Source organism: Delphinus delphis, chromosome 12 (genome assembly GCF_949987515.2).
Source record: "Delphinus delphis chromosome 12, mDelDel1.2, whole genome shotgun sequence".
NCBI lineage: Eukaryota > Metazoa > Chordata > Mammalia > Artiodactyla > Delphinidae > Delphinus > Delphinus delphis.
Window position 1 is genome coordinate 55,099,158 of NC_082694.2, and position 16,612 is coordinate 55,115,769.

The 16,612-nt window shown below is 38.8% G+C and overlaps 1 protein-coding gene across 2 annotated transcripts in view; it reads right to left on the reverse strand.

The window, feature by feature from the left end:
- The window catches only part of PLEKHH2 (pleckstrin homology, MyTH4 and FERM domain containing H2), a 106,898-nt gene extending 92,050 nt beyond the window's left edge, over positions 1–14,848 (reverse strand). The window contains exons 1-2 of one of the 2 annotated variants that reach the window (XM_060026716.1): positions 14,765–14,848; positions 7,903–8,032 (exon numbers count right to left, since the gene is read on the reverse strand). In XM_060026716.1, the coding sequence (XP_059882699.1) occupies positions 7,903–8,025 (123 nt within the window). In that variant the 5' untranslated portion in view covers positions 8,026–8,032; positions 14,765–14,848. Of the gene's footprint in view, positions 1–7,902; positions 8,133–14,764 lie in introns of those variants that run through there. The other variant, XM_060026715.1, reaches the window with a different exon arrangement.
- Between the last annotated feature and the right edge of the window lie 1,764 nt (positions 14,849–16,612).

Here is a 16,612-nt window from a genome sequence, read left to right on the forward strand (position 1 = left end):
GGTGGAACTATTTTTATCTGTTGCGCAAGGCACTTGGTAGACCCTCTCAATCTGGAATCTTGCATCCTTCAATCCTGGGAAACCTCCGTTCATCATTTCACTGATATTCTCCCCTCTAGGTTTCCTTTATCCAGAGCTTGGACATAGTGGACTGGTCCTCTAAATTTCTCTTTTCTCTCCTGTGTTCCATCTCTTCAACATCTTTCTCTACTTCCCAGGAACTTATCTTAAGTTTATATCCCAAACTCTTTATTAAATTGACTATTTCTTCTATCATGATTTTAATTTTTTGAGGGTTCTTTTTATTTCCTGAATATTCCTTGTTTCATGAATGCAATACCTTTTCTCTCTGGGAATATTAAATGATAGGATTTTATTTGTTTTGTTTCTTTTTTCCCTGCATAGGCGATATTGGTTTTTTCTGATTGGTTGTTCTCTATCTTCCATGTTAGAGGCCTTCATCAGATGTCTGGTCATTCATAAGATGCCCACTGATGTTTAAAGGTAAGGAACTAAAAAGCTGACTAGAAGCTTTTACACATATATGGGGCTTGCTGATCATGAACTTTAGTATTAGGTGATCTGGCTAGACTTTCTGTTGAAGAACCACTGATGTCAGCATTATTACCTCTTTCCACCTGGGCTGATAAGATTGCCCAAAGACTTTCAATCTCCTGCTGTAGAATTGGCTGTCAGCATTTTAGGAACCATGTAGGAGAAGAAGGCTGGGAGGGGGAGGACAAGTTCACCATTAAATATACATATTTCACTTAATTCTCTTGTTTTTGGTGAAGCAGAGTGACAGAAACCACAGCCTAGAATAAGGATTGGAGGGTCCTGAACTTCTCCCCTGGGAGCTGAATGCCCTGCACAACCCTGTAAAGACCTACAAGGGGAAGTGAGTGTGGGGCTGGGAATAGTGGGTATTAATGGAAAACACGTGGCCCTTAGAGTCAACTAACTCCCTGAAACCTTCTCACTTATCCCCGTGTGCCGAATGTGCAGCAGCTAAGCATTTACTTCCTGTTAAAAAACTGAAATGTTCTTCTCTTATAATGCTGAATAAATTACTTGGAGGGCTCTAGTCCAACAACTGTGGCATTTATGGGCTCATGGTGTAATAAGCAGTCTCCCACCCACTCATTCTAAAGCAAACATTGACAGTTGACCAGCACTGACTATTTATACACAATTGTTGGTCAGCTTTCCAGATATCTCATTCTTAAATATAAATGGACCACCAAAGATCATCAGACATTTGAGAAAAGCTTGCAACCTGAAAACAAACAAACAAACAAACATAAAAGTGGAAAATAATCTCAGAGGAAAGAAAAATAATTCAGGGAAGAGAACTTTTAAAAAATTAGAATGTGTTCAGGAACCAGGAATTTTCAAATACATTATTTCACAGTCACGTCATAAGACAGAAATCATTATTCCCATTATAAAGACTGGGAAATTGGTGTTTCGAATGAGTTTGCCTTGTGTAAGCTAATGCTCCCAGCCAGTGACATGGCTGGGATGTGAGTCTTCACGTTCAGATTCCCTACTGCTCTTTTAGTTGAACCACAGCAGCTTTGGTATTTATAAACTCCACACACAGCATATAGCTCTACAGAACCATATGAAGATCAGTCCCAAATACGTGAAACCACAAAATCTTTGGCTGGAAAGCATTTGTCTTTATTTTTGTCCCTTGTATGCTATTCTTTTGGCCTAGGAATCTTTTATTGGTAACTTAAAATCATTAACATTCATAATAGGAACAACTTTAAGTTGCATGTTCTCAAGAAACCTATTGCAGAAGGAAACACAGGAACACAGGTATGACCAAGAGAGGCTAAATTTAGAATTTGAGATTCTAACCAAATTCTACCTAAGTAGTCTCTCCCCAGATTTGGGGTTTATTATTTACTTACGTAACATTGGTTGTGGCAGGGATCACGAATACCCCATAACAGAAACTCAATAAATGTGTGTTGAACAAATAAAAGAAAGGAAAAAATAATGAATGAATGGATGAAGGTTTCAACTCTTTCCAAATAATTATTTAAAAGCAAAGATACATTTTGATAAAACAAAATCACTAAATTTTCACAATCTATGTTAAACATCATAAATACCAAACATTTCACACTGCATAAATGTAAATACACATTAAGTATATCCAATAAAGTTTAGAACACTTTAAAATCAGTTTAGGGACTTCCCTGGTGGCACAGTGGTTAAGAATCTGCCTGCCAATGCAGGGGCCACAGGTTCAATCCCTGGTCCAGGAAGATTCCACATGCCGCAGAGCAACTAAGCCCATGTGCCACAACTACTAAGCCTGCACTCTAGAGCCTGCGAGCCACAACTACTGAGCCCACGTGCCTAGAGCCTGTGCTCTGCAACAAGAGAAGTCACCTCAATGAGAAGCCCACACACCGCAACAAAAGAGTAGCCCCCGCTCACCACAACGAGAAAGTCCGTGCACAGCAACAAAAACCCAATGCGGCCAAAAATAAATTAATTTAAAAAAATCAGTTTAAACATAAGCATAGGATGAAAAGCAATACTTTGTTTTTCGAGTGATTGTTTTTATAATCATTCAAACTGGGCAATAACTTTGCAAAATACTAAAAGTGAAAAAAAAGCAATGCGGGAAATACCCATTAAGTTTTTACTTTCACAATGTAGACTGTAATGTAAAGCTTGGGTCAATTCCACAGCCAATCCATACTAAGTCAGTAAAAGAAACCTGAAATGATCCATATCAGGCTTTGGACAAAAATAAGTCTTTTATGAACAGGCCACTAATACAATAATAAAATGAAGAAGCAAATTCTAAGCCTGGTGCTTTGATTTACCAGAGTGAAAGTGCCCTCTGTAGCCAGTGTGAACACAGCAGCAAGTGGCAGAGGGAAATCTGCCACTGGTCCAGATTTTACACACACACACACACACACACACACACACACACACAGAAACACATACATACATAACACCACCATACATAACACTCAGTGATCTCATTGTTCCATGCATTGTATACAGATAAACTTATTTAATGAATTGGTTACTACAGGCAGAATACTTTAGAACCTGCAAACTCATTGATGTGGACAGAAATTCCTCATTAAGTATCTCTCTTCTTGACTTTTCCCCATAGAACCCATGAAAGACGTTATAACCATTTAAAAATTTTGTTATTAAAAATAATATCCTCAGTCAATAGCTCAAAAATGAAATTTAAATTAGCCTGAAAAATCTCATTATTACTATATGTATAATTTTCACTGGGCACTGTGAAATATTAGGTGGGGCAAAAGAGTAACAGGGCATGTGTGGTTTAAATAGGGCAATCACAGTGGTGACTGGACTGTTACATGAAAGCAAATACAATGCTATCCAGATACTCCTTATTCTTAGACGAGAATCCTAGACCACCTCAGGGGAATCATATTCACAAGAGGAAGGTCAAGTGGCAGGAACTGCCAGACAGAAATGCTGTATCAGGTAAAGGCAGCATTAGGTTATGTGGTCCATGCTGATGCCCAAAGGGAAAATTCATATTTTTCACTTTTTCCTTTTCACTGAAAATCTAACCTGTAGGAAATAACATTCACTTCAACTGAAAAAGAAACTTTCCCTTTCCCTCCCTGACTCCAAAAATGAACTAGTAATACGGTAAAGTAGGAAAATTACTTAAATCTCAGCTTCTCTAAAGCGTTTATGTTTGGCATACTAGAGATATTTCCAACACCATTCCTTAAATTCCTCTAAAGACCTCTCCCACTTACAGCAGGACCTGCCCAAGACTTCAATAAGGCCTTTTTCTTCACAAGCTTCAATATTTGAAGTTACTTGGAAATTGTAATGGAAAAAACAAATAGGTGAAAAAAATAGTTTTAAAAAAATCCCATGTATTCTCCTAATCCATCTCCAAAACTATACAATGTATATATGATTGAAATCCATCTTGAATTATAAAAACACTCTGAGATCCTCTCATACATTTTTCCTAAAAAAATTCAGAAAGATGTCTCCCATCAATCTACAATTACATTAGTTTAAGTCATCTCCTTGTACACTTAACCAGTGTGTCCAATCAGAAGGATACAGGAAAGTAATAATGAGTTACTTCTATGTGCCATGCACTCTTTTAGCTGCATCACAAAAAAAGCATGAAAGATCTAAGGTTTCATGCCAACTCTGCTATTTGCTAGCTGTGTAATATTGGGCCTACTACTCAAACGCTCTCAGTCTTAATGTCAGCATCTGTAGATTGTGGGTAATAATAGTTATGTCATAGAGTTACTGTAGGGTTGAAACTAGCTAATGGTTGTAGTCAAGGCTTAGGAACCATAGTTAAGCACCTAGTGTTAGATGCCTCAAATCAGTGCCAAGAAAACAGAACTAAGAACAAGAACTGTAGCAGAAAGGAAAAGTTGGACAGAATTTCTGGCAAAGAGCTGAGGAATCAAATTAATATTCCCTCAAGAATCTTCAGACTTAGGCCTGCAACCATCTGGAGGGAAGGTATGGAGAACTATTAGGAAGAAGCCTCAGGGCAGACTGGTTCTCACACAAAACTAAAGGTTACAGATGGGACCAGACTATCCTCTAGAACGCAACAGGTGACTCAAGTCGTGTTGGCACGCAGAAGCAATGCAAGAGGGTTTGCTTTGAAAAATACGTAATATTATGTAAACTGTTATTACTACATCCATAAATGCATCCTAACTTATGCAGACGTGTGCTGCCAAGCAGAGATGGAGTTACATGCTGTGTGGCTGAACAGAGAAGACAGAATAGGTGAGTAGGTAAGAATATCAGAGAAAGCAAAGAATGTGGTAACAAAACTGTATTAGAGATGCCATATAGGGTGACAGCTAAGCATTCAAGCTCTAAAAACAAAATGCCTATTTTCAAATCTTGGCTCCACCACTTACATTTCAGCATGAACTCAGGCAAGGTAAATAAATAACTTTTATGTGCCTTAGTTTCCTCCTGTGTAAATACGAATAATATTAATAGCTACCTCATAGGGCTGTTATAAGGATTAAAAAGTTAATATATGGGCTTCCCTGGTGGCGCAGTGGTTAAGAATCCGCCTGCCAATGCAGGGGACACGGGTTCGAGCCCTGGTCCGGGAAGATCCCACATGCCGCGGACCAACTAAGCCCGCATGCCACACCTACTGAGCCTGCACTCTAGAGCCCAAGCCACAAATACTGAGCCCACATGCCACAACTACTGAAGCCCACGTGCCTAGAGCCTGTGCTCCGCAATGAGAGAAGCCACCACAATGAGAAGCCCGCACACTGCAATGAAGAGGCAACTAGAGAAAACCTGCGGACAGCACCGAAGACCCAACACAGCCAAAAATAATTTAAAAAAAAAGTTGATATACATAAAGCACTTAGAACATTGCCTGGCACACGGTAAGCATCATTTTCCTAATCTGTAAAATGGGAACAATAAAACTTATTAATTCATAGATTGTTATAAGAGCTAAATAAATCATATCTGTAAAGTGCTTAGTACATAATAAATCAATATTTGGTATTTTTATTAAAACATGGGTGGGTACCAAAAATAATTTTTAATCCAGAGAAAAATATTTCATAGTGGAAAATAACAGAAAATATCATGAAAAGTGTTATTCCCATTTTGGTGTTGACTTTATTTACTGGGAAACCATGAGTAAATTTGGCATGCTTATCCTCTTTCCACTGTATGAAACACATCTGAATCATTCCATCTCTGAGATCTGTCAAAGGATTTAACACAGATACAAATTATGGAAGACAAAAAAGAAGAAGAAGAAGAAGGAGGAGAAGGAGAAGGAGAATAAGAAACCACAAATAAAACAGCAATTCTGAAATAATATTCCTCTGTGAATTCCTCTATAATTCCTCTGTGAATATTCATTCACTGACAAAAAAGAAAATTTAATAACATAAATTAATCACCAAAAAACTATTCACAATTTTACTTACAGAGAAAACGACACTTTTAAAATTTACAAAATGGGCACTCAAAGAAATTTGTTACGATAAGCCTTCTGAAGAACAAAACAAATGTTGGCATTAAATTAAGAATTTAAAGGTCAATTAATTGGAACCCAAATAGGCATAACTTCTTACAATGTCCATAATGAAACCAAGAGAGTAAGTAGTCAACGGAACCAAGAAAATTTTGAGGAGGCTGTGGTCAACAGCGGGCCAACTGTTGAGAGGCTAAGGCACCTGGGATACCTAGGAAGTGTCCAGTGAGGTTTAGAGGCAAGGTTATAATTGGTGATATTGACAAAATCATTGCATACGGGATTGGGATTGTGGAAAATACCAGATAAATCACAGTACAACCCAGGAAATGATTTTTTTCTCTTCTTTTTTTTTTTTAAAATCATGAAACAGCTTTATTGAGAGGTAGGCATCATGTAACCTAAGGATTTGTGCCTATCTATCTATATATATATTTTTAACATCTTTATTGGAGTATAATTGCTTTACAATGGTGTTTTAGTTTCTGCTTTATAACAGAGTGAATCCCCTATACGTATACATATATCCCCATATCTCCTCCCTCTTGTATCTCCCTCCCACCCTCCCTATCCCACCCCTCTAGGTGGTCACAAAGCACCGAGCTGATCTCCCTGTGCTATGCGGCTGCTTCCCACTAGCTATCTATTTTACATTTGGTAGTGTATATGTGTCCATGCCACTCTCTCACTTCATCCCAACTTACCCTTCCCCCTCCCCGTGTCCTCAAGCCCATTCTCTATGTCTGCATCTTTATTGCTGCCCTGCAACTAGGTTCATCAGTACCTTTTTTTTTTTTTTTAGGATTCCATATATATATGTTAGCATATGGTATTTGTTTTTCTCTTTCTGACTTACTTCACTCTGTATGACAGACTCTAGGTCCATCCACCTCACTACAAATAACAATTTTGTTTCTTTTTATGGCTGAGTAATATTCCATCGTATATATGTGCCACATCTTTTTTATCCATTCGTCTGTCGACGGACACTTAAGTTGCTTCCATGTCCTGGCTATTGTAAATAGAGCTGCAGTGAACAGTGTGGTACATGACTCTTTTTGAATTATTGTTCATTGCAGCACTATTTACAATAATGTTCATTGCAGCACTATTTACAATAGCCAGGACATGGAAGCAACTTAAGTGTCCGTCGACAGACGAATGGATAAAAAAGATGTGGCACATATATACGATGGAATATTACTCAGCCATAAAAAGAAACAAAATTGTTATTTGTAGTGAGGTGGATGGACCTAGAGTCTGTCATACAGAGTGAAGTAAGTCAGAAAGAGAAAAACAAATACCATATGCTAACATATATATATGGAATCTAAAAAAAAAAAAAGGTTCTGATGAACCTAGTGGCAGGGCAGCAATAAAGATGCAGACATAGAGGATGGGCTTGAGGACACGGGGTGGGAGGCGGAAGCTGGGGCCAAGTGAGAGTTGCATCAACATATATACACTACCAAATATAAAATAGATAGCTAGTGGGAAGCAGCAGCATAGCACAGGGAGATCAGCTCGGTGCTTTGTGACCACCTAGAGGGGTGGCATAGGGAGGAGGGGAGGGAGGCTCAAGAGGGAGGGGATATGGGTCATATGTATGTACATGGCTGATTCACTTTGGTGTACAACAGAAACTAACAGTATTGTGAAGCAATTATACTTCAATAAAGATCTAAAAAAATAAAATAAAACTGGCAAAAGAATATGTCAAATATAGCTTCAGATTCCTGACAAAACGTTAAATTATATTCATTATTTTTAAAATGCTTTCCCTAGCCTAAAGTACTGAGATTATTTAATATAAATGAAATGGGCCCCAAATAGCTGACGTTTACTAACAAAGGTGAGGGAGAAAAGCTTACCTTCTCTGCTAAGAGCTCTCGTATCTTGCTCGCTTGAACTCTAAATTTCATGAGCTGGGACTCCAGGGCTACACATCGTTCTTTCCAATCTACTGGTCCTTCTGTCTCAGAAAGCTCTGCCATATTTATTCTAGGAAGGAAAGAAAGCATTCAAATGGCATAATATCAGTTAGCATTCAGGATAATTCATTAAATCATTGAACACACATATTCTAGTCACCATCTAACGATATCTAGACGTAAGTTTTGAATTCTAAGATAAATTCCAGAACTGGTGATAGCTCATGGAAAGAACTTAGGGGAGACAAGAGGCCAGGGTTGGAGGCCCAACTGGGTTACATAAACTTTCTGTTTAACTTAATTAAACTTTCCGTGTCTCAGCTTATCCAATCTAGAAAAAAGGGGGAATGTGGCAATAACAAACCATTCGTCTCATGGGTAGGTTGTAAGGAACAAATTAAATACTGCTGTTCTTAACAATACCTTGGACAATATAACAGCACCACACAAACAGAGTACTGTCATTATTTTAGCTCTGCCCAACAGCTGAGGTAAGATTTTTTACATCTGTCGGTTCATAATTTTACCATGTTCTTAAACTTATAGAATTATTACAGTTTTGATTCAATTGGTAGCATCATAGAATAACCTAAAGAAACTTCATATCAGTGCTACAATTACGGCTTAGACTTATAATTATTACTTACCACCACCCTATATTTGTCCAGGTCCAGGCTGTCTTTCTTTTTTTTTTTTTTCATCTTTATTGGAGTACAATTGCTTTACAATGGTGTGTTAGTTTCTGCTTTATAACAAAGTGAATCAGTTATACATATACATATGTCCCCATATCTCTTCCCTAAGGCTGTCTTTCAAACCAAAAATCCTTTGGCATATTTAACTGGGCAAAGTATTATGACCCTAGACGAGTTTAGATAATTTTTATTTGGTGTAAGAAGAGAAAACATATAAACATGAAATTTAGAATCACCTACATTAAGTAAATCTGGATCAGTGTTTTCCAAGATGCTAACCTTCCTTTTGGAGGAGGTTAATCCTAAGGAGAAGCACGGTTAAGGGGAAGCCAAGAGGCAGGGGAACTGGTTTTGAAATTCTAAAGTGCAAAAAACTATTGCTTGACTTTGGAAGCACAATTATTTTTAGCTCTGGGATTCATAAAAGTAGTTTTAAATGTCTGTTAATGTTTCATCAGACCATTTTCATAAATGGCTTGATAATGTATTTCTGAATTGCCCTTGCTATGAACTGACAAAATCTGCATTAGAAATGGCTCTTCAGGAGAAGCCAAGTCCTAATCATAGCATATATGTGACAGCAAACTCTCAGAACCCCAGGATAGAACTGCAGTAGAAGCGTATTATTCTGTTCTTCTGTTTTACAAAAACATGTCTCCCTCACAAATTAAGCAAGTTTATTTTCCCAATATTTAGTGTAATATAACCCCTTCTTAAATCTATACCAGTTTTTTAAATCTGCAAAAGATTATTTTCCTAGCATAAATATTGATTTGTGCTTAGATCAGCTTTCACATTAATACTTACATTATCACTCAATAATTTAGAAATAAATATAAGCAAAGTTATTCTACAAAGGCTACAACTTTATTAAGAGTTCCCCAACCATCTCAAAGCCTCCAGATGCTCCTAAATTCTAGCCATAATTTAAGGGAAACTTATTGTAGAGCTAAAAATTGTTCTCTTCATTTCTTCGTTTTCACAGAAGCCCCACCCCACTGTTTTATGAGTTTTTCCTAAGGATATTAGCCTTGTTAATGACCTTTTTTTCATTACCTCACATCAGCATTTTCTATTAATGATTTAGAAGTAAATAAGGTAGTTTGTCAGTCACAAACTTTTTCTCAATTCTACTGCTATTTCATTTCTTTCCTCATTAGCTTTAGAGTGGACAAGAAATAAAATACAGATGAAATATTAAAAATAAAAAGCAGTCCTGAAATGGACATCCTTAAGTCTTGAACCATTCATATCACTGCACAGAAATATCGGGACACTCCTCTATCTTAAGCAACAAGAAGAGTCTATTTCATGTTGGTTAATTTTTGCACTACATTTAAAATAACCTGTTTATGTTCTACTGTAAAATTTCTACAGTTTTAAAAATAACAAACATATTTTTCAACAAATGAAAATCAATGTAATGAACCATATGAACAGAATAAAAAACAAAAACCATATGATCATTTCAACAGACGCAGAAAAAAACATTCAACAAAATCTAACACCCTTTTATGATAAAAACATTCAACAAACTAGCAATAGGAATGAACTTCCTCAGCCTGATAAAGAGCATCCATGAAAGCCCACAGTTTATATCACACTTAATGGTAAATGACTGATCCGCCTAAGATCAGAAACAACATAAGGATGTCTGCTCTCGCCACTTCTATTCAATGTCATACTGGAGGGTCTGGCCAGTGCCAGAAAATAAAATAGAAAGCGCACAGATTGGAAAGGAAAAACTAAAACTATTTCTATTTTAAGATGTCATGGTCTTATTCATAGGAAATTCTAAGGAATCCATTAAAAAAAACTATTAGAACTATTTGAGTTCAGCAAAGTTTCAGGAAACCAGATCAATATACAAAAATCAATTGTTTTACTTTATACTTGCAAGGAAACTCCAGAAATGAAATCAAGAATATATTCCATTTACAATAGCATCAAAAAGAATTAAATACTTAGGAGTAAATTTAACAAAAGAAGTATAAGATTTGTACTCTGAAAACTACAAAACATCATTGATCAAGATGAAAAAAAAATAATTACAAAACATCATTGAAGGAAATTAAAGAAGACCTAAATAAATGGAAGACATCGCACATTCATGGATTAAAAGACTTAATACTGTGAGGATGGCAACACTTGCAAATGGATATACACATTTAATACAATCCCTATCAAAATTCCAACTGCATTTTTTTGCAGAAACAGACAAGCTGATCCAATAATTCATATGGAAATTCAGGGAACCCAGCATAGCCAAAACAATCTTAAAAAGTTTTATGACTCACACACTCAATTTCAAAAATTACTACGAAGGTACAGTAATCAAGACTGTGTGGTACTGGCATAAAGATAGACATATATATAGATCAGTGGAATAAAATTACGAGTACAGAAATAAGGAAATAAGAAATAAGGATGGGGGGCAAAATAGGTGAAGGGGATCCAGTGGTACAAACCTCTTATATAATAAATAAGTCACAGGGATGTAATATACAGTATAAGGAATATGGTCAATGTACTAATTTTGTACGGGGACAGATGGTCACTAGACTTATCGTGGTGATCATTTCATAATGTATGCAAACATTAAATCATTATGTAGTATACTTGAAATTAACATAACATTGTACATCAACTATATTTCAATTAAAAATATCTGTAACAACCCTACTTCCAAATAAGATCATATTTTGAGATACTAGGGGTTAGGACTGCAATACATCCTTTTTGGTGGCGGGTGGGGGAGCTATTCAATCCATTAAAAAAAAGTACATAAATAAAACCTCACATTTAGAGAGAACTGATTTTTGACAAGGTGAAATGAATAGTTTTTTTTAAATAAATGGTGCTAGACAACTAGATATCCACACGCAAAAGAATGAATTTGGACCCTGGCTGCATACCATACACAAAAATTAACCCCAAATGGATCAAAGACCTAGACGTAAGAGCCTAAGCTCTAAACTCATAGTAGATTAAATCGGCATAAGTCTTTGTGACCTTGAATAGACAATAGTTTCTTAGATATGACATCTAAAGCATAAGTAATCAAAGAAAAAATAGGTAAATTTAACCTAAAAAGAAAAACTTTTGTGCTTCAAAGGACACAATCAAGAAAGTGAAAAGATAACACACAGTATGGGAAGAAATATTAACCAATCACATTATCTGATAAGGGACATGTATCCAGATTATATAAAGGACTCTTACAACTCATCAATAAAAAATCCAGTTAAAAAGTAGGCAAAGGAGGGCTTCCCTGGTGGTGCAGTGGTTGAGAGTCTGCCAGCCGATGCAGGGGACGCAGGTTCGTGCCCCGGTCCGGGAAGATCCCACATGCCGCGGAGCGGCTGGGCCCGTGAGCCATGGCCGCTGGGCCTGTGCGACCGGAGCCTGTGCTCCGCAACGGGAGAGGCCACAACAGTGAGAGGCCCGCGTACCGCAAAAAAAAAAAAGTAGGCAAAGGATCTAAAGAGATATTTCTTTAAAGAAGATATACAAATGGACAATAAGCACAAGAAAAAATGCTCAACATCATTAGCTATAAGGGAAAATGAAAATCAAAACCACAATGACTTCCCACTGCATACTAAATAGGATGGTTATAATAAAAAAGACATGTAATAACAAGCGTTGGTGAGGATGCAGAGAAATCTGAACTCTTATGCACTGCTGTTGAGAATGTAAAAATAGTACAGCTGCTTTGGAAAGTAGTTTAACAGCTCCTCAAAAGTTTTAACATAAAGTTACCATATGACCCAGCAACTCCAATGTTAAGTATATACCCAAGAGAACTGCATACCTAAGTCCACACCAAAACTTGTACACAAATGTTAACAGCATTATTATTCAAACAGCCAAAAAGTGGAAACAAACCAAGTGTCCATCATCAGATGAATGGATAAACAAAATGTGGTATATCCACACAATGGAATCTTATTCAGCCACAAAAAAAGGAATAAAGCACTAATACATGCTACAACAATGGATGAACCTTGAAAACATTACCCTAAGTGCCTAGTGAAAGAAGCCAGACACAAAAGGCAACATACTGTATGATTCCATTTATATAAAACAGGCAAATCCCAAGAGACAGAAAGTAGCTTAGTGGTTGCCAACAACTGTGAAGAGAGGGCAATGGTGATCAACTACTAATGGGTTTGGGGTTTCTTTCTTAAGTGATGAAAATATTCTAGAATTAGTGCTGTTGGTTGCACAATCTTGTGAATATATCAAAACCCACTGCACTGTACACTTTAAAAAGGTAACTTTCATTTGTGAATTATACCTTAATTATAAAGAGCATATATTTACAAATGAGTGAAGAAAAAGTAACAGTTTAAGTGGATGTATATTAATAATCTATTGTTTGTGGTTATCCCTGCTGAGAATTCCACCATTAACTCGAACAATTTAGAGTTAATTGTTAATCTCAAATATGACAAGTATCAGACATATATTTTACCAAGAGTACTGTGCTATGAAAATGACACATCAAATAAATTCTGTTAAACACACCTATTCATTTCTATAGTTATACTAATTACATATTTTTACAGTGAAGTAGCAAAACCTTAAGAACATTATTGGCATTTCATGTCTGCATTCCCAGTTACTAGAGTCATAATTTTAAAAATTCAAAACTACAGATTGGTTAGCTAATGGTCTATCCTGAGGTCTAGACACCTGATTTCCTCATTTCATTCTGTAATTTCAGTTAATATAAAGTAACTGCTGTGTTAATGCATCATCTTGAGTAAAGCTTCTAATTTTTAACAATATCCACCATCCTTTTCCATTACCACTGATTTTATAGAGCCTAATGATATAGCTTTGGGAGCTATACCACTTGCTAAATAAACAGCATTTCTACATTTTGAATTTGAAAGTAATCTAATTTTACTGCAGCCGACAGGAAAAAGTCTTGGTTTCCCAAATACCCCAATGACTTTGGGAAACATTTACTGACACGATTGTGGAATGAATGCTCTTTTCTCTGAATCTTTGACTTCCTGTTTCTCTTCCAAATCCCTAAAGGGAAAGAAAAAGAATAGAAAGAGTTCATCTACTTAGGCTTCCCCTGATGAAGCCCAAGGTAGCCACTTATACTCTTTAATTCTCTCCTCTTAAGGAACAGCTTAACTTGGCCCGGTGAGAGACAGAGACAGAGACAGAGAGACAGACAGAGAGAGAGAGAGGTGTGTGTGTTTCTAAAGCAGAGAAGATGTCTTTCTTGACCACACTGAGGCTTGCCTTGTTTAAGCAACCTTCCGACCACCACCCAGCACCACTTGGGCAAAGCCTGCCCTTCAGTAGCACTGCTTAGAACCCGTGCTCCTCACTCCATAGCTCCTCAGGGACACACACAGCTGTGTGGTCGAGGCTTGCGACTGGCATTTTCACAAAGAAAGCAGTGACCTGCAGGTAGCACAGCACTAGGACTTTTCCAGCGTTATTGTTTCAACCTCTCTTTCCACTGGGTTTCGCACGTCAAAACTTTTGGCTGAAATGTTCCATCTTTTAAAAAGTGGCCGAATGACTTGAGGGACAGCGCAGTTTCATGGTAGATCACCTAAGGGCACTTTGACATTCTGGCAACTCAAGGTGTAGAAAATGGTTCTTTAAAGTTTTGAGAAGTTTCGCCCCCGAGATCACAGTGGGGCTCCCAAGAAGCGGAGGCCGAGCCGCAGCATCCCTAACTGCGTGTGCCACTCAGCGCGGGGACGCGCAGCAGCCTCGTGTGCCCCCCTGACTGCCCGCGCCGCGCCACAAACCCGGGCCCCGACTTTTCAAACAAAATGTCACGGGAGACCAGTGGGCTAGGAGCCGCCGGCCACTGCTCCCAGACGAGACCCCAGTCCTGCTAGCAGCAAGGGGAGCGACGTGGAGTGCGGAGGCTGCGGCGGGAGGCGCGGAGTTGAGTCCGGTGCCAGCCCGCTCCATCCCCGGGTCCCGGCCCTCCGGATCAGCCCGCCGCTCCCATCCTCCGCGCGACGCGCCCACCCGGGACGGCGCGCTCTAGAGGGGGCGGGGATCCCCGGGCACCGGAGTCTCTGGGGTCGCCCTTCGGCTCCCGGCCAGTCTCATCTGCCTACCTCTGCGCTGGCCCCCGGGGGCAGCGCCCGTTGTCCTGGGTGCGTCTGGTGCGGGTTTCCTGGGGCTCTCAGCCTGCGCCCGCTTCACACCAAGCCCGGAGCGGGCGGGGGACAGGGTACCGCCTCCTCCCCGGACTGGCGGCCGTTGTAGCCAATCAGAGACCTCAGTCGACCTCCTGACGTCACCTGGGGGTGTGGGTGTTGACTACTCCTAGTCCCTATCCCAGGAGGGAGTTCTGTCCAGGAGTCTCTATCCCTGGCCTTTGGCACACTTGAGCTCAGAGCCTGTTGTAGCGCTCACCTCCTTTCCATTCCCTCTGCCTCGACTCGGCATCCTCCTGTTTGGTCTCCCAGCCTGAAGTGTCTCCTCTTACCAGTCTATCCTTCAACCTCTCGCCAGGTTAACTGTCCTTAAGTGCGGTTTTGATGTACACCCTGACAAAGACCTTCATTGGCTTCCTTTTGCTTAAGTTACCAAGAACAGATCCCTTAGTATAGCATTCATAGCTTCCAACCTACTTTTGTCAGGTTTATTATTTACAGCTGCCCTTCACACACCTGAGACTGTTGCTGTGCACTTCCCCACCCCAGGGAAGTCCATTTGGAACATTTACCTACTATTTCCTATGCCCACCTTTAAAAGTTCTAACTATCCTCTAAGACACAGCTCAAATCATCTTCTGCTTGTAACCATACTTGTTGCCCCACCTAGCAGTAATCCCTTCTCTTGTTTCTGCTCCCTGAGCATTTACGTTTTTTTCTCCCCTTGGCACTTAGCTCATTCTGCCTTGTGTACAATTCCTTATCTCCCCATTAGACTGTGAGCTCTTTGAAACCAGGGATTTGTTTTCTTTCTTTTCGTATCCTCCTCAGCACCTAGCACAGCGCATTGCATGAGTAAGTAAGTGATAATTTTAACATAATTGGATTTTACATCCCAAGATGGGGTCTGGAGAGGCCAATCCCAGGGTTAAAAAAAAAAAGAGAGAGAATTCTGAATGTTATGGGTAATCCTTCCCCAGGTCACAAAGCTAGGTCAGACAAATTACTCCCATTGGTTCACAGTTGGCCAATAGAAAGTGCAGGAGGCTTTTTTCAGTACAATCTTTTTTTCTTTCCCCTTAAGCTTATCTCACCTTATATAGAAAAAGCACAAAGCAGATAAAGATTTACAAAGTTCCACAGAGGGAAGGCAATAAACGAATAAGACTAAAAGGCCAGCAAGTGAGTATCAGGCTTCCATGTTTCTTCCAGATGAGCACTAGTTTTGGACTGGATCCCAGACTACCCCCACACATCAAATTCCTTTTGCCTTCTGTGGGAGCTGATGATGCATAGCATATGAAAATGTCTCCAAACAGCTTTGGCAAACAAGCAGGCTGGACTGGGCTTATTTTATAGAGCACACAGGAGTTAAATAAACAAAGTTTAAATAACTTGCAAAATTTAACACAGCAAGTCAGTAGAGACCAAAGAGCTTAGTTCAGGAGAAAGAGAAAGAATGCCAAAATAGAATCACTTCCGTTTGTGAGTCAGAATACTAAATAGACTAAGAGAGCTGAGTGAATAAAGTCACTCATGGAAAGAAGCTTTCTAAACACGGCTGCCACTCTTGTAAGGCTCTGCCAACATTTGCTTACTGTCACCTTTTTCTAGAAACATGACAAACTGAATTTGGCTCTGGAGAACACAGTGGAACGGTATCCTGTTTCTGGTTGTGCTAAGAAAAATACATGAACAGTGGAATATTATTTAGCAATAAAAAGAAAAGTACCTTTAAATGCTACAACATGGATAAACCTTGAAAACATTATGCCAAGTGAAAGAAACCAGTCATAAAAGACCACG